The sequence below is a fragment of the Dermacentor andersoni genome, chromosome 10 (assembly GCF_023375885.2).
Source record: "Dermacentor andersoni chromosome 10, qqDerAnde1_hic_scaffold, whole genome shotgun sequence".
In the NCBI taxonomy this organism is placed as follows: Eukaryota; Metazoa; Arthropoda; class Arachnida; order Ixodida; family Ixodidae; genus Dermacentor; species Dermacentor andersoni.
Window position 1 is genome coordinate 133719882 of NC_092823.1, and position 20955 is coordinate 133740836.

At 43.2% G+C, this 20955-nt stretch overlaps 1 protein-coding gene across 2 annotated transcripts in view; it reads right to left on the reverse strand.

Moving 5' to 3' along the window:
- LOC126545128 (uncharacterized) overlaps positions 1-20945 on the reverse strand; it is a 35030-nt gene extending 14085 nt beyond the window's left edge. Inside the window, exons 1-10 of one of the 2 annotated variants that reach the window (XM_050192851.2) lie at positions 20868-20945; positions 14385-14586; positions 11564-11659; positions 10253-10484; positions 7833-7963; positions 6574-6630; positions 6343-6462; positions 3615-3817; positions 2004-2486; positions 143-236 (exon numbers count right to left, since the gene is read on the reverse strand). In XM_050192851.2, the coding sequence (XP_050048808.1) occupies positions 143-236; positions 2004-2486; positions 3615-3817; positions 6343-6462; positions 6574-6630; positions 7833-7963; positions 10253-10484; positions 11564-11659; positions 14385-14586; positions 20868-20894 (1645 nt within the window). In that variant the 5' untranslated portion in view covers positions 20895-20945. Of the gene's footprint in view, positions 1-142; positions 237-2003; positions 2487-3614; positions 3818-6342; positions 6463-6573; positions 6631-7832; positions 7964-10252; positions 10485-11563; positions 11660-14384; positions 14587-20295; positions 20767-20867 lie in introns of those variants that run through there. The other variant, XM_050192852.3, reaches the window with a different exon arrangement.
- Between the last annotated feature and the right edge of the window lie 10 nt (positions 20946-20955).

Sequence of the window (20955 nt, forward strand, 5' to 3'; positions counted from 1 at the left end):
TCGAGGTTTAACTGGATACATAACAAGGACCCAGTTGCCAAGCGGCAACTGAAACTGCAGAAGAAATACACATGCATAACAGTTGGATTGATGATGAGGAAATTAATTAAATAAACATCGCTAAACCACATGGTATGCTTACCCAACTTGGGGAGTAGCAGAGTGACCAACTTCTCAGGCACAGGTATCACTGTGGCATCCTCAGCGCTGTTCGGGGCGATAGACTCCTCAGCAGGCTGCAGCAGGAAAGAGAAACATCAAAACAGCACTAACACGACATTTCTGACTCATTTTTTTGTGTCAAATGAAGGTCAGAGCCTTCTAATCATAGATTAGCTACTAGCAAGCACCAGAGCGCCCCAGATAATTTAGTACATAATGTATTTGTTTCTAAAAACCATTTCTTAAAACTTTTTGTGCGCAAACAAACAGGGACAAAGAAGAGGAGCAACATAAGGATGAGTGCTTTTTAACAACTGGTTTTATTTTCGAAGGACTTCCTGCTTAAATACCCACAGATCTGCGCAATCTAGTTAACAGAGCACGCCTATAGCGCATATAACACTTGAGAAAAAATGCCATGGAGCAAAGCCACCCGGCCAACATAAAAAAACAGCAAGGTAGATGTAACAAGCAAACAAAAAGTGAAAAAAAAAAAAAAGAATCTGTTCCAACTAGGCCGACTCGCAGTTATGCTCTACAAACCAGTTTCAGTTTCAATACTCGGCATACTTGACTTGGCTAGTTGGCGATCCATTATCATGAGCTTACAGCACAAAGGCAAAATGACGCCGTAGACAGGACAAAGACAGCGCTTGTCCTGTTTTGCTTTCGTGCTTAAAACTCACAATACTAATTGGTACAGGGGAAGTGGATGTGTCATGACATCACGATACAGTGGCTTGCCCCGTTCCTACGATTGCTGCAGCTGCCACATGTGAGTGCAGCCACAAGAAACACACGCAGCCCTCTCACTTTTTCTTTCATGAGCAGCATCTTCATACCTAGCTTTATTGTCACACAACACTAGGAAATTTGGCTCTGTGTCATGACGTCCGGTAATGTCGACGATGCCAGGTCTGACATTCAAAGTCCCAACTTCAGTACCAAATGAAAATGCCTTATAAGTGCTTCCCGACCAAGAATCACACTTTACAAGTGTGATTCTTGTACATGTGTGGTCGAGTTTCTACAACGTCCTTAGGCAGAAAACACAGGCAACATATTTCTATAGCACTGTTGCCATAGGGTTGGCTGGGGTGGATGCATCCCCTTTTTAGCTGTATGATGAGCGTGCCGCGCCCATGCGTTTACCAATTAAAGCAAATACAGTTCTACCTCGATATAATGAACACAAATATGACAAATTATCGGATTAATCTACAATATAAAATGTTTCTTGCCAATATCAGCATGTAACGAATACATGCTTGTAACAAATATCAAATATAATGAAGGTATTTTTGTGTTGGATGTGGGTTCGTTATATCATTTTCAACTGTACCCCACTGCTTGTATATAGCCCTTGATAACAGTGTGGTTGTCACGCAGCGTAAAATGAATGTGCTGGCGCTGTGTAATGAGGTTTCAGAAATATGTGCTACTGGAAGTTGCCCTTTGAGCTCCTCTAAGAAAACTCCTTCATCGAAAAACTTGGGCTCCACAAGATGCACTGCCAAATAAACAGAGACCCCAGGCACTCCTTGCCATATCACTGCTTTACTCCCATAAATAATCTTCCCCTAAGACTAAACTGAAGTGATGTGGGAAATCTGCCCATGAATTACAAGTTCAGGTATTTTATAAGAAATTTCCTGCTCCTATGAGAAGCTACAGAGTAGCCTTCAAACTGTTCAGCCTATCAGAGATCGAACTCGTGTGAACAACTGGCCTTGAGAAACTTGCATCAGTAGTTGCACCAAGTTTCCCTCTAGGTGGTATTGTAGGAAATCCTATACTGCACACCTTTCTACATAGCACAACCAAGCTAATTGGGCACCAACCTGCACCGATGTTAGTTCCACTCCTTCTGCGACTGGTCCAGTAGCCGGCCCCAGCACCTGTGCCACAGCATCTTCCAGACTCTGGGCAACCACTGCAGACACACTCTGAGTGGCCACGCTGTCACTGGAGGCCTCATCAGCAGGCGACCCTGTCGAAGCTTCTGCAGGGCCATTTCTTTCACTACTCGCCAATTCGTTGGCCAAGCCCTCTTCCGACACATCTGCCAGACCGTCCGTTGGGCCAATTACTGGACAATCCTCTGGCTTTTCGGCATCTGGAAGAGGCGGAGGTGGAGGCGGAGGAGGTGGTGGTGGTGTCAGGGGCCTCTTTCGAGGCCGCCCTGGTCGACGTTTTGGTGGTGCTGGTGGTGCTGGTGGTGGCAGTGGCTGTGCATCGTCTGAGATGGCACCTTGCAATGCCACCAGGACGGGTGATGCAGCAGCACCTTCAGCCGTCAGGCAGCCTCCCGACAGGGCCTGCTGCTGCAAGTTGCACCAGATGTTCCACAACACATTCCGCAGTAAACACACGCCTTGAAGCCATTCAGAATCATTCTGATCATTCCATCCTATCCAACTACTCTCATCATACAAGGGTAACAACTATGAAAAACACCCTCAACCTGCAACACCTAATCCCAACACTGCAAAATTGCTTGTCCATCACCTTCACAATCTCCCTAATTTATTCTTAAAACATAAACTTCTTAATTCCCTTCAGTACATTTCATTTCACTTTGACTGCAGATAGATATTGTTATGTTAGATATATATGTTAGATATAGTATGTGTGGTTATACTATACTAATAAGCTCAAGCCAATAGGAACTGCCTTCCTGTTGCTATTGCTTTCATGAATGCTGTTTCAAATGTATGCATCATTCTTGTTTGAATGTGTTCTCCTGCATACTGGTGTGTAACGTTACACTATTTCCTACATTTTCTCCAAGCAACAGGAGCCACTTTCCTGCTGCTATTGCTGCCATAGAAAGCACTACAAACTTTAATATTGCTGTCATGAATGCTGTTTAAAATGTATGCATTATTCTTGTTTGACTGTGTTCTCCTACATACCGGTGTGTATTGTTACACTATTTCTTAATTTTCCCCCAATTTCCAAACGTTCACAGCGCTAAAGTTTGCTCTATAGAGGTGTTCACTGCAAACAAGTAGCTACCCCGTCATCTACATGTTATATTTTGCACCTGCAATCAATTAGCCATGCTGCATGCACTGTTGCATGCATTGTTTCAAAGGGATGGAAGCATAGTGCGAATAGTCAAATAGCAAACTGCTTTGCCTACACCAGGACAACAAATTTCCACAGAGGCTGCCTAAATGTGAGGCACTGATAATGAATGGCTGAAAATAACAGAGCAGAAGTTATCTAGCAGAAGTTATCTGCTCCTTCTGTTCGCTCAAAAGCTGGCGCCCCCGAGAAAATTAGACCGCCAGGACTTCCGAAAGTTGTAAGAATTCCCTCATATAGCCGTATTGTCTTTAATGCATGATTTCCCTGGATTGGCATACACCTGCAAAGGTTTTCCACAGACATGCTGGTTAATACTTAGAAGACAAAAATGCCAGTATTTATCAAACTCTACAACTTACTGCAGCAGCTGCATTAAGGCTGGTGGCGATGTTCTGTGCCACCTGGTGCAGGTCCATGCCTGCCGGAATGCTTGCGGCCGGGATCTGCATCATGAGCGTCTGTCCATCTGCCATCTGCACCAGGAACGCTTGCATGGGGTTGCTTTGCGACGATGACGAGCCATCCCGCTTTCGCAGGCGAGGCCGGCGACGTCCACCATTTCCTGCGCGATGCCATTTGTGATGTGATGCTTCATTCAGAGAAACCCTCACTCAGACTAGCTGGTGCACTTGCAAGCATGGCGGACAGGCCAACTTTAAATCGGAAAAAGTACTGCAGTCTAAGCCAATAAATGCTAAAATGTTGTTGAAATTGTTTTGTTGCTCAACATGTTGACCGTTTTGTAAAAATTTGAAAGCTCCATTCACTAAGGATGCTGTGAACACAAACATTGCTCTAAAATTGCAACTAGAATTGTATGCACCACAAATAGATATATTCATATAATGGCAGCCGAAATTTCGGCTTCCGTTATATATACACATTCTGTGGAATGGGTGGTGGTGCTGTGGGAAATTCCAAATAACTGAGCGGGTCTGAAAGGTAAAACTAAACAAATTCAGTTGGTGATTCTTTCTTCTATTCTTTTGAAATAAGTTTAGCCCTAAACTGGATGCAAATAAAAAGAATCATAAAATCAATGGCACCAGTATCACCATGGTAACCAAGCGCTAAAAATTGGGCATTTCACAATCAAATAGCAAAAGTTAGCAGGTGTGGCATGGAATGCATATTAGTGGTGCTGAGGAGGTCTTGGCCAGACTAGTTCATGACTGATCATCAGGTAAAATAAATAATAATAAAAGCAAGGCACTGAAGAACCTCACCTTGCTGGCAAAGCAAGGGCCTTTCAATTTCAAGACTGGAGCTCTACCAAAGCCTTCAATGCACACAATACGTATTGGAGTACAGCCAAGGAGCATCATGACAATGAAAAGGAAATGCAGTAAGATCATATCATAACATAACATAAAGCTCAACAGTGGCAAAAAAGGCAGTACTACTGACTACAGAAGGAGGGATCATGTGGTCGTCAGTATAAGCCCCCTTGGCAAACTCCGTTACCACGCAATATTTATGGACTACAATGAATAAGTCCCACACTACCAGGCACACTAAACACATATGCACAGCAAGGTATCAATATCAAAACCCTCAATACATACTACCAGTGTAAGGAATATTTTTATAATCACAAATACATTTACGTACAGTGCTCCATGCTCCGATACTTCTACTCAGTCTATTTGGAACTCCAATGTAAGTTATGTTTACATGCTTTAAAGTGTATCATTATTTTTACTTATGTGTAATCAAAGCCACCACAATTTGCCAAAGCTTTGAATTAGACTCATTCAGAATTACAGCTCAATTACAGACAAATGCAGTTAAGCCTTGATACTATAACAAACACAGAGATAATGAATTATCAGATATAACAAAGTAAATCTATAATGTATCTCGCTGACATCTGCATGCCCAAATATATATAACACAGGAACATATCTTTTTGCAGGATGCAACCTTGTTGTAATGTTTCACAAGCACATACCATGTTTGTTTGAACTTAGACCAGCCTCAACTCTAGGCCAACTACCGAAGTTTGGAAGGTCAGTAAATAAAAAATACTTTCCTCCAATGTAAGCCAACTGAAAAAGGGAATTTAATGGCAAAAAGAACACATAAGATTGTGGAGATGTCGGACTTTGAGAATGTTGCACTTCTTGAGAATGAAGAATGGTTGGAAGTTCATCCCATGCTGCTGCTTCCCAGTTCCCTACCTGACTAAGCTAAGTAGACACATCGAAGGCATGTAGAGGTAGACAAGTGTCTGAACTTGTTCTGAGCAGTGCTACTAACATTTGAGACTTTCTTCACCTTTATGATCTCCATTGTTACAAACATTCCTGCATCTTTTTGTGCCCTGATAAAATCAGCAATATCGTTTCCCACCTCGTGGAACTAACTTTTCTGTGATCAGTAGTGTTTGGTGGTTACGGCCAAACAGCGTCCTCAAATGTTAGGCTATCCCCTACTTTTGTACATTATTTTCTAAAGAAAACTAGCTGCCTACATTTGAGTAGATATGGTAACTAGAGGATAATGCTGATGACCTGGAAAAAATAATTGTAGTTATGTGAACTAATCATGTACAATAAAACTCTACTTGTAGAACAGAGCATTTTAGCATAATGCAATTAATGGTCCTTCACCACAAGTTGAACTTGTACAGGACCAGCTGTGCATCTGGCGGGACACCTGACAGCATGCAGTGTGCTTTCCCTACACTCAAGGTAAACTTGTCATTGTCACATGGTTGTAAATAAAAAAATTGAGCCCCTCGGTTCCCCTTATTTCTCTTACTCAGTAAAAGGTCAGTAAATACACTGCACTGAGTAGCCAGCTATGCACACATCAAAGCAGACATGCGCATGTAATGAGCTTGTGGGGACACACATCACTGTAGTGTGTCAGACCAGTGAACATAGAGTTTGTAAGTAAGCTTTATTGCTTACTGTATTTCAACCCCTTTGCATAATCACCCCAGCATCCACTTCCGCAGTTTAAGCACAGGTTTCAACTGCAATGGTTATATATAGCACTGCTTGATGAGCCTCAAGTTTGATGGTATTTTTTAAAGGTTCCAGAGTGACAAATTAGTAGGACAGTTCATATGTAAGTACATACGCTTCCAAAACGGGTCCTCCTCGTGATAATTCTTGGGTGGCCGACCACGTTTACGGGGCTCTGGCTCAGGCTCAGGCTCCGGCTCTGGCTCACTCTCGCTGCCTTCACTCAAGTGATAGTCTGCAAGACCATGAACTTTTTTAAAAGCATGCCTCTCCACATCACTGCCCCAACAAGCCATGTCCATTCAGCCACGCATGCTATAACACCCAGCTAAGCAGCAGTGCTTACCCTGCATAGTGCGTGCCACCTTCCGCCGCCGGCAGCTCCTACGCACAAGAGCACCGTCTGCAATGATAGGACCCAAGGTTTATACTTCTGTGTCATACTTCTATGTCATTTTGCACTAACTGACGAGTAAATGAAGAAAATGGAAATTGACTAAAGCTGATGCACAGTGAGCACAGACCTTCTTCTCTCCGACTTGAGTGACCCGCCTGCGTTGGTTGCATTCAACATAGTCGTACATCCTAGTACAAGTGCTTATGTATTAACTTTTAATTTAAAATGTTCATACATCACTTATTATTGAGAAGGCTGGATTTTACACATTGTTGTAGCAGGCACTCAACCCTCACAACACATGTAGTATGAGTGGAAAATTCTAGCCCTAGCAGGTGACGTGTGAACATCATGGCAAAGAGTGAGATGAGTGAATAACACAAAGAAATGCATTAAGGCCAGTTTAAGACCAATAAGAGTTCAGAAGCTAGGTATTTGCAGGTATACGAGGGTGAGTATACATTGAGGAAGGCACTGAAAAGGATGCACTGTGAAGTTTTATTGCCTCAAGAGTTCAAAGCTGTGAAATTATTGTGGGAAAATGTTTCTTGGACAGTGCCAGTAGCGAGCACAACAAAATGTTGAAATAAAACTACAAGCGAAGTGCAAAAAGCAAGGAGAGATGGAAGGTACAATACATGTGTTGTACCCTCCTTCTGTCCTTGCTTTTCACTTGCACCAACAAAGCCACCGAATTTCTGTCCTTCTTAAGTTGAAATTAAAGGTCACCTGCAACAACATTTCACTTTGGTTAAATTCGTAATAAATGAGCAGTAAATACTGCTGATGCAATCTTGGCAGAGCTGCAGGGGTAGTAATTGTCTAATTTCTTTCTTCGTAGGCTTCAAATAGCGCCTACGCAGATAAGGTGTGCACCTGATAGTTAGTGGCTATGATGCAGGCACTTGCATGTTGCCCTGGAGAGTTTTCCGCATGCTGTGGGATGCACCAGGCAGTACCTGATTTCAGAGGCCATGCCGAGAAGACCCAAGTGATATGTCACTTCTGGCGAGCCACAATGGTGCCACTTTCTTGACTTTCAGTATCAAAAATGCCTACTTTTCCGAACCTTTAGGGATGCATCCACTTGTTTTTTAAACAAAGTTTTGCGCAGATGCTGTTTTGTGTCTACGCCACCTGCATCTAGTCCTTTTACATGGCCCAAAATTTCATTGCAGTTGGCCTTTTAATGTGAGACAGACACCAACCTTCTGTAACAATCTCCACCATGCCTTTATCGCCCTCTTCCTCTTCCTCCACAGCAGCAAGCTCTGTCAGGGAAGCTTCATCCGCAGCAGGAGCAGCTGGTGGCTCATTCTCAACGGGAGGAGCCACCTTCCTACAACAAGGGAAGGGGGCTCAACGTCCCAAAGCAGCACAGAGATGCCGAAGTGGAGGCCTCTGTATTGGTTTTGGCAACCTGGGGTTCCTTAAGACATACCACAAAGCATAGCACTATGCAAGCAGTTTTTCATTCTATCTTTATCAGAAGGCCACTGCTGCAGCACAACGCCATAGCTACCAAGCTACTGTGGCAAGTGTAATAGCAACACACCTTTAAGAGGCCACTCTTTTACTTTTTATTGAAATGAAAATAACAGAAAGAGACTGGCACCTTATAATGGTGCCAGTCTCTCTCTCTCTCTCTCTCTATATATATATATATATATATATATATATATATATATGAAACATCGTGGATTCAAACAATCTAGAGCAGAGTGAGTTAAAGTGAGTAAATAAGGCCTGCATATAGCCGAAGACGCACTGGAACTTAGCAAGACAAAAGGCTTAGTTATCTGAACAAGGTAACTGGGCCTAGTTTAGGAGACCTAATTATATTGTGTGAATGCAAGAGCACTGACCTGCCCTTTGCATGTACACAACCCTACACCAAGCTATGGGACCCTATTCATGAGCATCTCAGTTTGGTGCCAGACAGCGACTGGCAGAGTTATAAACAGCATGCCACAGGATGCAGCATCAAGGACTGCTTGAGGAATTGTGGTTCCGTGCAACTTCCCATGAGAAAGCTAGGTCACCTGTGTGAAGACAAACTAACAGCTACCAGAAGTCTCCATGTACCTGGAAGACATTTCGAGCACTTATGGAGAAAAAGAAACATCTTAGAAGGACACAGAAACGACAGCAGGTTAGGAAGAACACTGGTCTTCAACTGGTTTCACTGCCCTAAAAAACACACCCCAAGAAGTCATGCAGCAACCTACTGAAAGAAAAAGATGTGTGACGCACACAGCTTAAAAAACTAGTCCAACTAGGTCAGCACTGTGCTGTATTCTGCACGCGTGACATGTGGTCCAACTCATGCACCATGTTTCAAGCATTTCAGTATGTTGCCGCTTGCCTTTTTGGGCAGTAAAACTAGTCGGTGAAAAGAAACTAAAACATGGTGGTCTACCCGAGAGTAGCACGAAGCAACAACAACAAAAAAAGTAATCCTGATCTGAGGATCAAACCAAGGAAGAATGCCTTCTAAATTCTTTCACTTTGCAGATTTCTGCAGAACTACTTGGCCATATTCAGCATCCCTGCACCTCGAATAGTAAATTAATTTGGCCTCGCTCCCCATCAGGTTTATCTAGCTTCTAACCTTGAAGCCCTGCAGAACCATGCTGCTCGATTTATTATTTCAGATTATTTAACATTCACCAGCGTTACATCTTTAAAGAAACATACCGATTTGCAACCCTTGAGCCTTCGTCGCAGAAACTCTCGCTTATCACTATTTCATAAAATTTTCCACCACTCCTCACTTCGTGATGATTTTTGTCAGTCACCGCCAATTATCTTTTCTCGCCGCGATCACCCTAACAAAGTTAAACACATTTTGTGTCGGTCATCAGCTTTCGCTCAATCCTTTGTACCGCGCACTATCATCAATTGGAACGAGTTACCCTCATACATAGCCATGGAAACTGATATAGCCAAATTTAAGGAAATAATTTGCACTACGGTGATGTGCTGTTAAAAATGTTAAAAATGTTGTGTTTTCTTATTAAGTGTGTTTCCCTGATATTTCTGATGCTTTGTGAGTTGTTGCTTGCTCCTCACGTTTTTATGTACGTTGTTGTTGTTGTTTTTTGTTCAATATGATAACTACACTGCCTTGTTGAGCAGCAAAAATTTCTTGTCAATATTTTTCCTTTTATGTATGCTGTACCTGAATGTACACTTGTGCTTTTTCTTGTAGCCCCCCCCCTATGTAATATCCTCCTTCGAGGGCCTTTAGGGGTATTGTAAATAAATAAATCTGCTGTCTTCTTGGTTAGCTCAGATGGTAGAATGACCACCCCGAACAGGTCTTGGTTCTGTGTTCAATACCGAGACCAAGTCAAATATTTCTTCAACTGCAAAGCTTTCGGGAGACCTGTACAGGTATCCTTTGTAGCTTTATGCTACGGTCAGGTGGGTGATAATTTTTTTTCCCATTCTTGAAACTTTATCCACGTTGTGGGTTCCCACAGAACTGATTTGCCGTAAAGCAAGCTGGAGATCAGTCCTGCCGTGTTGTCTTTTCTAAAGTGTTTCTTTCTACTCCTGCCCACCCAAGTGTGAGAGATATCTAAGATGTCTAAGTTGCAAGCTCTCTGCACTAAGATCCATGTACCTGGGTCGCCCGCGCTTGCGTTTTGGTTCCCTGATAGGGTAGGCCAGCACCTGTCCTGTGCTGGCATCCTGCTGAAGGACGCACCGCTGGCCATTCACCACAATCAGTGCATTCTGGCACAGTTCGATCGGACTGCTAACGTCTATCACCACCGTCTGCTGTTGCTGCTGCTGTTCTTGAGCCTCTGGCTGCAGCTCTGGCACTGGATCTGGCTGCTCTGAGATGGCTTCCTCTGTGGGGGCAAAAATCAGTGGCGATTTAGCAGTAAATGCGAGAGAAATTTCATTAGCATTACGTCACACCTCTATGAGGTCCCGGATCCATGATTTAAACTACATCATGTTTTGAAGTGTAGGTGGGGAGCTCACTTGACACACGTACTGCCTCTTCAAGAGCAAAGTGCAATTGACAGTGGTCCAGAGCAGACAACCATCAGTTACACTATTATATATATAAGTACCTCTACCAAAAGACTGGCTTCTGACATTTTACACACAACCACTTTCTTCCACTTTGACATTCCTAATGCTAACACATTAAAAATATGCTAATACCACCACCTGTGGTGGTATTTTGTGTACACTTAGGTATATCATGTACACCCAAGGAACACCACCGCCGGTCTTTGGGTGTACACGAACTGGCCATTTTATAGGAGTACAATTAGCATGTGTACTAGCTTCTTTATAGAATTTTCTTAGGCAACACAGATGTTTCAAGGGACACTAAAGAGAAACCCTAAATCAGTTTAGACTGATAAACTATTTGTCAAAAACATTACTTTCATTGATTTCAAAGAAAGAGGTTGATTATTGATTATTGGAAGAGGAAACAAATGTCAAACTTTCATTTTCTTTACTTTGATGCTGAAACCCCAGCACTGTTACGTCAATGTGACACCACCAATTTTCAAGTATTTTCTCAAATTTGAGCTTTTATGGCACAGAAAAATTCTGAAAACTTACTAAGTACAGTCTTTAGCCCTTTCAGAATACATTGTAGTCCATCTTTACAGATAAAAAATTAACTAGGCTGGCACTGTCAAATTCATGATGCCACTGCAGGCTGGTGCAGGAACTTCAACCCGCCTTTAACTTTTTGCATCTTTTCCTGGCCTATTAATAATCTTCTTGTTAAAAAAACCTGGCCTTCCTGGTGTTATAGAAGGCTAACTTACAAATACAGCTTGATTCAACTTTTGTCTTCAGTGTCTCTTAATTTAAGCGTGAAATGGGGACACCTTTAAAGAAATGCACAGAAGACCAGCACCGACAGGTTACCTTTCAAATGTTAAACCAGCGAGTACCTTACCTGCGACCACCGTGTCAGCCTGGAGCAATGCCTTCTGCAGAACATCCTCAGGCTCCTCCACTGATAGCAGGCTCGACAGGTCTAGCTCTGTAAGCTCTGCACAGCAAATGATACGCATCTTGTCTGTGTAGTCCTGCCACAGGATGCACATCTCCAGGTTATACATGCAGCACAAGCTACTTCCATCAACCAGATCACTCTGCCATCCACTCCCTGTGAAATTCATTACACCTCACTCACAGATGTACCCTGAGAGACTATTTTGACATTTTCAACTTGTCATGTTTTCGTGCTGAATGAAGATCCTTTGATGTTAGAAAACATTACAAAAAAGGCTGGGATGTATCAGAGTGCCTTAAATACTTTACTATAATACTTCTATCTATGAAAAAGTTTCAGTTTCAGTACCAAGTAGGTGGATGCATCATGATGTCACAACACTATGGCAGGCTCACTTACTATGATCATTGTTAATGCCACAAGGAAGCTCAGCCAAAATAAATGTGCACAGCACACTCATTTATTGTTTCGAGACAAACAACACCATACATAGCTTTACTGCTGCATGATGCCAACAAATTTTGCTCTGTGTCATGACTGCATGATAATGTTGTTGATGCAAGATCCACCATTTCAAGACAAAAATTATATCAAAATAAAATGTTTTATGAGTGTTCCCTAACCTTAAAGTTTACCAAGTGTGATCCTATATGCAACTTCAAAAATATCTATGTGCCAGCACTTCCTTAAAGGCTAGCTGGTTAAGAACATCAAAACTGAGAAAACCACATAAAACTATGAAGATGATAAAAAAAAAAAAAAAACTCAGACAAAAAGTGAGGGCAATCAATGTAATTCATGCGAGAGCAATGCATTCTATTTTGTGCGGAATTATGAGATGCACACTAATTAAAGGCATCAATGGCCAAACAATGTTGTCATTCTTCTTGAGACTCCACAGTACACTTCGAATGGCTCGCTTCAGTCACTCTTGCCAAACGCTCTTGCCGTTCCTCATCCTTTTCGACTGTGCACTGCTGATGCCTTGTCTTCGCTATCACTGCTGAATGGTGCTACCTTTGCTCATCCATTACGGCTGCACATTTTCATTGCACAGCTCTAGCAATCGTCTATCGATGCTCTTGTACAGGATCGCTCGTGCCACTCAAAGAAGGCGCAGCATCTACCATTATTTTTAACTATACAGCACGCACAGCACAAACGCAGCCACTAATGCGACTATCAGGATGCACAACATGGGTCCAGGGCCCTATTTCAGTGCACTACGCATGACACATCCTCTCCTTCGCGCAATGTGGTGCGGCACTTCCCTGGGTCTGGAGCGGATGACACACTCCTCCTCCTCTCTCCTCCCTGTGGCGCACACTTCCTCTCTTGTGACATCAGGTGCTTCCTTCCTTTCCACCTGCCTCGACCACCTCTTATCTCCATTCCTCTTCCCACTTTTGCCCTACATAATATGACTGACAGGTTTTCGTTTGGATGAGCACTCTAATGCTCACGCACTTAAAACTGCATTAAACCTAGTTATATACAGTTTTTCTTCTCTATGTAGCTTTGCCCAGTTTAGTTTTTTTAGTTTTGATAACACCGTTTTTACCCATTACATGCCTGAGCATGCATATGATCAGAGGGAAGCAGTGCTTCAAATATACTAGTTCGCTGAACAAGTTTATGAACTGCCGCGGGGTGCCAGTGCAGAAGACGATGGTGTATGGCAACCTTTAAAACAAACGACTGCGTTCATAATCGACAAAAAGGTCTTGTGATTATGCGCAGCACACTGCACCTCAATACAAGAAGAGAACTGCATTAGCGCCACTCCTACTGCAATCTCCTTGAAGAGAGATTGACAACCTAAGTGCCTGCCCAGTCCGCATGCTCCACATGCAGCACATACACTTTCCACTCATAATGGTGCACCAACCAGGTCCCGAAAAAAATGTTTATGATGCACATGATAAAGTCGACTGGTGTCCAGTGTTTTCTTGAATACAGTCAAACTTTTTTGTAATGAGATCACATCCAACTCACAAAGTTCCATCACTTTATCTAATATTTGTGATAATTACAACAGTCAAACCTCTTTAAACAAAACAGGTTATAACAAAATAATCGATATAACAAAGTAAGTGAAATTTCCCTTGAAATCCTCAAAGGGATTCATACTGCAGTACATGTAATAATGCCTACAACGAAGTAATTCTGGCTCTCCCTTCAACTTTGTTATAACAAGGTTTTACTGTATTTGTCAAGTGCTGGCATTGGTGAACACATTTTAGAATTACGTACTTCATTAAATCTGATAATTTGTTATTTCGAGGTTTAACTGTACCATGTCTTCACCAAAATTTGCAATGTATTTCGCAGTGGCCTAGTTGCCTACTCCACTGATATAGTGATCAAAAGTACGGAAAGTTGTGCAAGCTGATATAGATTTGTGGCCAGAATGGAAAAAAGCCCTGCAAAAAAGAATGCTAACAGGGGAGCCAGAGAAAACACAAACACCATTCGCAATGGTGTCCGGATAGGCCAGGCACTACAAAGCAAATTTTATCTACAGTATGGGCGATATATTAGTATTTCAGCTGTTAAGCATATTGCTTTCCGATTTTTTTTCCATTTTTTTCTCTGTTCCATGGAGTTTACACAGTATGCATGCGTATGTGATATTGCCATTGTGTGTATTTGTCCTGTGTTATTTTCCCCGCTTCACGTCACCCTGTCTGTGTTTTTTCTTGCACTGCTTTTTCCATTCCAGCATTATGACATACAGTGAAGCAACGTGGGGCATGCTCACGTCGCGCCGTGTCCTCTGCGGCAGCAGTGATTGCCTGTCCTTCCTCGACCACTGCCACCAAGGTGTCACCATCAAGGTGCACCAGGGTGCCCGGGGGCAGTGTAGCCCCTTCCTCCTCTTCTACACCAGGCTGCTGTGGCTGCAGAGCCAGCAGTTCCAGTGTTGTGGGCTCCTCCATGGGCAACCTGGGCCTTGCCCACACCTGATAGAGCAAACAATCATCATGGGAGCAATCAATCAACAATTGTCAATTACTTAACAGAAAAATTCTCCCTCTTTACTACATAGTTGTCGCACCGTGTGTTTACACTTGCTACAGGAAAAGAACTCCCGACCTTTTTCTCTGGTTTTAGCAAGGTAAAATAATTTTTACACTCAAAAGCGTTGACATTTTAACACAATATTATTTCATACACTCATTATTCATGCTTTAGTACATTAGCTGTAGTGGGGTCTGTTGCACTGTTTTCTTGCGTGTTGAGTGGTGTAAATGCCAGCATCACTGCAATAAACCACCAGGCCGTTCTCAGTGCTGTGTCTTGCATCTTTTAGCCAACATCCTGCGTTCGCGCCATTTTTCCACCATGTGGAACATGTTACCAGTGCAATTAAATGGGACGCAAGCACTAGACAGACGCCAGAAACACTGGTAACAAGAGCTGGTGAGGGTTTGCAGTGTCTTTGCCTACTACTTGTGTCCTGTTCAATTGTGCTGGTAACATGTTTCACAACTCTAGCAAGCAACTAGCCCATCTAAGAGCATAACTTGCTAAAAAAAATGCTCATTTGGGTGAAAAACAAAATGTGCTTATTGGAAATGCTTTGAATTTGGTCTTTCTTAGTATATTCATAGAGCTATTTCTATTTATTGTTAAGGTGCCAAAGAAAGTGATGTTACAGTGTCTTCAGTTAATTTCACCTGTCACTCTGTCTAAATGCTGAAACACATGACTTATGGGGAGTTATGCAACCAGTATTGATAAAGAAGAGTCACATAAATGTAGCATGAAGCTATGTTATCACCAATATAACTGTTTTCAATGAGTACAGCTTCTCCCTTATATTTATAACCACTTTCCAGTATGTCAAGACATGTAGTGCTTGTTCCATCAGTTTAACGCGTACAGTCATCATAGATGACAGAACCATTGTTCAGCAGTACAGAACAATTAAGAAGAAATCTTTAACAAGGCATGGTTGCTTCAAGTCGAAGTCCATCAACATGACATGGAAGATGGACGCAACATGCACATCCAACATGCAAAAAAGGGAGAAAAAGGAAGACTAGAGCTAGGTGCCATTTCACTCCTTGTGATGAACTGCAGCTCTGCTCTTACAGTAACAACCACTCCTCCCACTAGCAAATCATAGCCAGTGCATGTATAGATTATGCATACATGCAAGAGGCTGTAGATGTAATATTTGCTTACATTTCTGCCGCTTCATGAGGACATACTATAAAATTTTGTAGCATGGCATTTTGTATTCAGAATCAACTATACAAATTTGTCATACAGAAGCTATTAATCTCCACTACAGGTCATAGGTTTGGTAACCTCTATTCTGCATGAACCAAGTCCATGTTATATGCAAGCATGTCCTAACATAATATAATCCTCTGCCACAACAGAAATCGGTGCCCTTCCCTTGGAACCCTTTTTGTGCAATAGGTAATGGCACATTCCCACTGCTGTTCACTTGTCCTCATTTGGCTGACAGCTGTCAAACAACAGATGTCTCTGGAGCCAACAATTAGATAAGGGTACTTGTCTTTGTCAGGGTACAAGACAAGTCCCCTTGTCAAAACTTAGCTCCGGAGACATTTCTTGTTCGACCACTGTTTATCACGTCATCTCCACATTCCTGTAAACCTCTGCGTTGCTTCTACTGCACAGTAGACATAAATGCTGCACAGACAGTGAGTATCCCTGCCCAAAATTTTCTTCCTTCATGCTTGTTCCTGCTCTTTTGGGAAACCAGTGAACAGTGAAAGTGATACCCTCATGAATGAATGGTAAGGAATGCACATTCCAAAAATTCCACCAGGTCCTTTTTTTTTGCAGGCACGAATTAAAAGACAGTGTGTTTTCTGTGTTTCTAGCCCTTTGAACTACTGACTGATACTCACAAAAATGAATGCTTGCAGCCACTCCATTGGTTTTCGTACACTTGTTACATGCACATACACTCTTAGGCAAAGTTACACCCTTTGGCTTGCCCCTTCTGCCACACAACAATAATCGTTATCTGCCTTGATGCGTTTCCTTTCTTTAGCGCTGCGAGCCCGGAACTTTCCAGTAACGAACAGCACGCGCGTTATCAGAAGGGGCACTCCAAAGGGTGTAAACTGTTCTATGCTGATAACGCGCGTGCCGTTCATTACTGGAAAGTACCGGGCTCGCAGCGTTAAAGAAAGGAAACGCATCAAGACAGATAACGATTATTGTGTGGCAGAAGGGGCAAGCCAAAGGGTGTAACTTTGCCCAAGAGTGTAGGGTGGGACCAACGTTGAAGGGGTCAGGTTCTTCTGACTGAACAGTACTATGACAGATAACGATTATTGTGTGGCAGAAGGGGCAAGCCAAAGGGTGTAACTTTGCCTAAGAGTGTAGGGTGGGACCAACGTTGAAGGGGTCAGGTTCTTCTGACTGAACAATACTATGAAAAGTGAGTATAAAGGAAGGAAGGGGGCTTTTGAAGCTTATTTGACAGATAAATACTGTGCAATGCTTAGCCTGGCATAGTTGGTATGGCTCTAGGTTGACAAAGAGAGAGAAAAAAAAAATAGAGACTGAAGCAAGAGTGTTGTAGTGTGCATTAAGTTTGAGCTCTAGTTCCACTTCAGTGGGTATTGATATTTCCTCTTCATATGCAACGCTTTTTGGTCAGATTCTGTGCTATGAACAATCAAATGCATGGATTAGGGAGCATATTGAAGGACCTGTGTTTTTGTGTTGAGGAGCAAATATCACATTTGTTAAACATGTCTGCAAAAACTGTCCTGTCCCCTTATTATGTGTTTTCATGCTGTGCTGGTTGTTTCCAGGAATGCCACATCAACCAGCCCAAGTCGCAATTCTCCTGAAGTTTATTTGACATAGCAGATAGTACTGCACTCTTTGATCCTGCAACCATGGCTGGGACAGCAGGCTATCAGCCCTCTTCTGTAGCAAGCTGGCAAACATATTTTCTCAAAGTCTGCTACTTGACCATGGGAACTTCCCTTGGTGGGTAAAAGAGAGCAGCAAAAGAACAGATGACAGCAAATACCTCACTATTTTTCCTGTGTAGTATTTGTTATCTGCTGCTCTTCTGTCACACTTTCACACTAATAATGAACCAACTAGTCCACCTTGAGAGAGAGAAATCCAAGAGGAAAGGCAGGGAGGTCAACCAGACGAGCGTCCGGTTTGCTACCCTACACTGGGGGTAAGGGAAAGGGGAGAATAGAAAGAGCAAAAAAAGTGAGTGAACACTGTGTGTGCAGTGAAGCATCATGACACCAAAGTCCCACAGCTGGTGATGTGCGCTGAAGACATCTGGGATGACCCAAGGGCCAGCGGTCGTTGTGTGAATAGGAGGCTGCAGGTGATCCATGGGCTTACTCGAGACTGGCAAGCACTGGATTAAGAGCATCCAGCACTTCTACTGCACTTTGCGCTGACTGAGTACATAAATTTATTAAGAGTATGTGAAGGGTATTTATGAGGAACTGTGACCATGGGAGTCGCTGCATACACCTCCTATTTGGGAATGAGCAATGCAACATCACACTTCACAACAGCGTTTGGCGTGAATACACGCGAGTGTGTTCTGAAGGGCCAAAGACGCAGTCCTGTCTTGTTCATATCAAGCTGCATTCCAGCTTGGTGCTGGCAGAGGTCACAAAAGCAAGACAAAACATTGCCTACCGCACTGCTGCCATCAAGACAGCAGGACCATTGCAGTAAAGGTCAGATTTTTGGACACATTAACCAGAGTGGCATGAAACACTTCACAGTGTCTGGCTTCTTGTGGCGTGACTAAAAAGGGGCATTCTTGTAAAAGGTGAACTTGTGGGTTGCTGGTATTATCCGTAGCGATATAAGCAAAGTGCCCCTGATAATGTTTTTGGCAGACACTAACTGCTGGGTGTATGGAATAGGAGAGAGAATGAAAGTATGTACATCATGAGCAAATTAAAGAAATTAAAGTCTGGAATCTTACATACCAGAACCACAATTTTATCATAAGGCAGACTGTAGTAAGGGACTTTGGATTAATTCTGACCATTTGGGGTTCTTTAAAGTGCACCCAATGTGCGGTACCCCATGGGTGTTCTTGCATTTCACCCCCAATGAAATGCGGTCACTGGGACGAAATTTGGTTCCGCGCCCTCGGGCTTAGTAGAGCAACGCATTAACCACTACGCCACCATGGAGGCTTACAGAACGAGCAGATGGAGACAGAGCAAGAAACCATACAGATGGTGCACTCGTTCCTTCCTCCGGCTGCTCACGCTCTAGGTACTTGCCATGTCACACCAACCAGCTCAAAGAAGCATCTTAGCAGAGAGAAGTCAAGACACCTCCAGGAGAGCATCTACTGAAAATTGAAACTGAGATGTGGCAGTAAACTGCAACAGTATACAAGATACTGTAACAGTATAATCATCTATATATCCTCTGTAGTGATCAAAGCAAAAGCGATCTCCAAAGCCTCGTGATCTATTAGGGTTCTGGTATCTTCTTATAGATCACTTTTGGGAGATTTGCTTACAAATGTCATTGACTGGCTAAGCAGAGGTGGATGTAACAAAGGAAATGGCACACATCTTGTCAGCCTTCTCCATTGCATAGTCCTTGAGCACATTGAGCGGATGCCCATATGACCAGTAATGAGCTGTACAAACTACTTCACATGAGAGTAGAAGTCCCTTTGATAGTAATCAACAGTGGCTGAACAAAAGATGCTGTTGCAGCAGCCGTTTCAACTTCACCCTAACAAACAGAAGTCCTCTTGCCAAAATGTTGGCACAAGCAAGATTGCTTGCATGACCACTGTGGATCACTTCATCCCCATTTTTCTGTGAACCTTTGCGCTGTTTCGATCTCCGATAGTAAATCAGTGAAAATATGCACACCGCCATGTGCACACGTGTGCCTGAAGTGTTCTGGAACCCTCATAGATGTGTGAACTCTGCTAAATCTGAATTATTTACCTTTTTTACTAGACTGTAAAGCAATTTGCCTAGACTATTGTGTTATGCATTTTGCATAACTTATGAAAACAAACACCCATCAAAGTGAACTCCAGAAAGCCGGACTCGCCTCGCAAAACAGTTTGCACGCCAGAATTATCTCCAAGAGCAGGTACTGACCGATGGTGGTTGCATGCATTTCAGGTGATGGCATGCAGCTCTTACAGGCAAGACGCTTATATATATGTGTGTGTGTGTGTGTGTGTGTGTGTGTGTGTGTGTGTGTGTGTGTGTGTGTGTGTGTGTGTGTGTGTGTGTGTGCGTGCGTGCGTGCGTGTTTTTTTTATTTTAGTTACCGTATAAGCATGCATGGGGACTTGCTCCATATGATGAAGTCAAAACTTGAAATTTGCGCGCGCTTCTACATTATGCAGCAGTGCAACGGGAAGCCCACTGGTTGTCAAAATGGCACATATTCGTTTCAGTTGAGCGCCGGCACGTGCAAGAACACACGGAACTGCAAAGCCTGCCGATTGCATCCACACGTGCCACACGGCTTGGAACAAGGCACGAGCGGCCTTGACGCTTCACGGAAGGATCCAGCCACCGGCTTCCTACCCTCACGTTCTCGTATGAGCCCTATCAAGCATCTCAAGACGTGTCACTCAGCTGTCCATTACGACCCTGCAGTTATCAAGGTAGTTGTAGGACACAAGGCTATAGAAAACCTACTTAGTTAGAGAGGAGAGCGATCTCGTCTGCTTTGACACGTTTATTGCCGACGTCCGACGTAGTCCGACACGCACTTCCGCGCCACCTGTAAACGCACACCGGCGGTTGAGAACACGCAGACAACTGTGTCCCACAAAAGCTCGCCTTCACGGGAAAACGTGAAGTGCAGTCTACAAATGTCGTTATGGGGAGTGTTCTCTGAAGAGGAGCAACGTAGAGGTGAAACACTTCCACAAGCTCGTACGCGGCGTTCGGTACAACACCAGATACCTGCGCACAGCCGACATCGCAATGTGCCATTCGAAGAAAACAAAGCATACACGAGAAAGGTTGATCAACGCCGCAAAACGCGCACATCCCGACCAATTACTGTAGCGCGGAATCAAATAGTACTCAGAAGCGTCTACTACTCTCCGAGAAACAACCTAACGCAAACAAAAATGGCGCAGAACAGGACCGCGCCTCGAAACCTGATCCAGCACGCTCGAATACGGCAACCTTTCCGTCGCAAAACTTGTACAAAATTACAAGAAATGGCAATCGGAAATTAGAAATAGTAAAACGTAACTCACGTCTACGTTGGTAACTTCCTGGCGCATTTTACTTGGTTCATCGTGAAATTCGCTTCGGGATAAACAATGCAAAGTAGAGGTATGATAT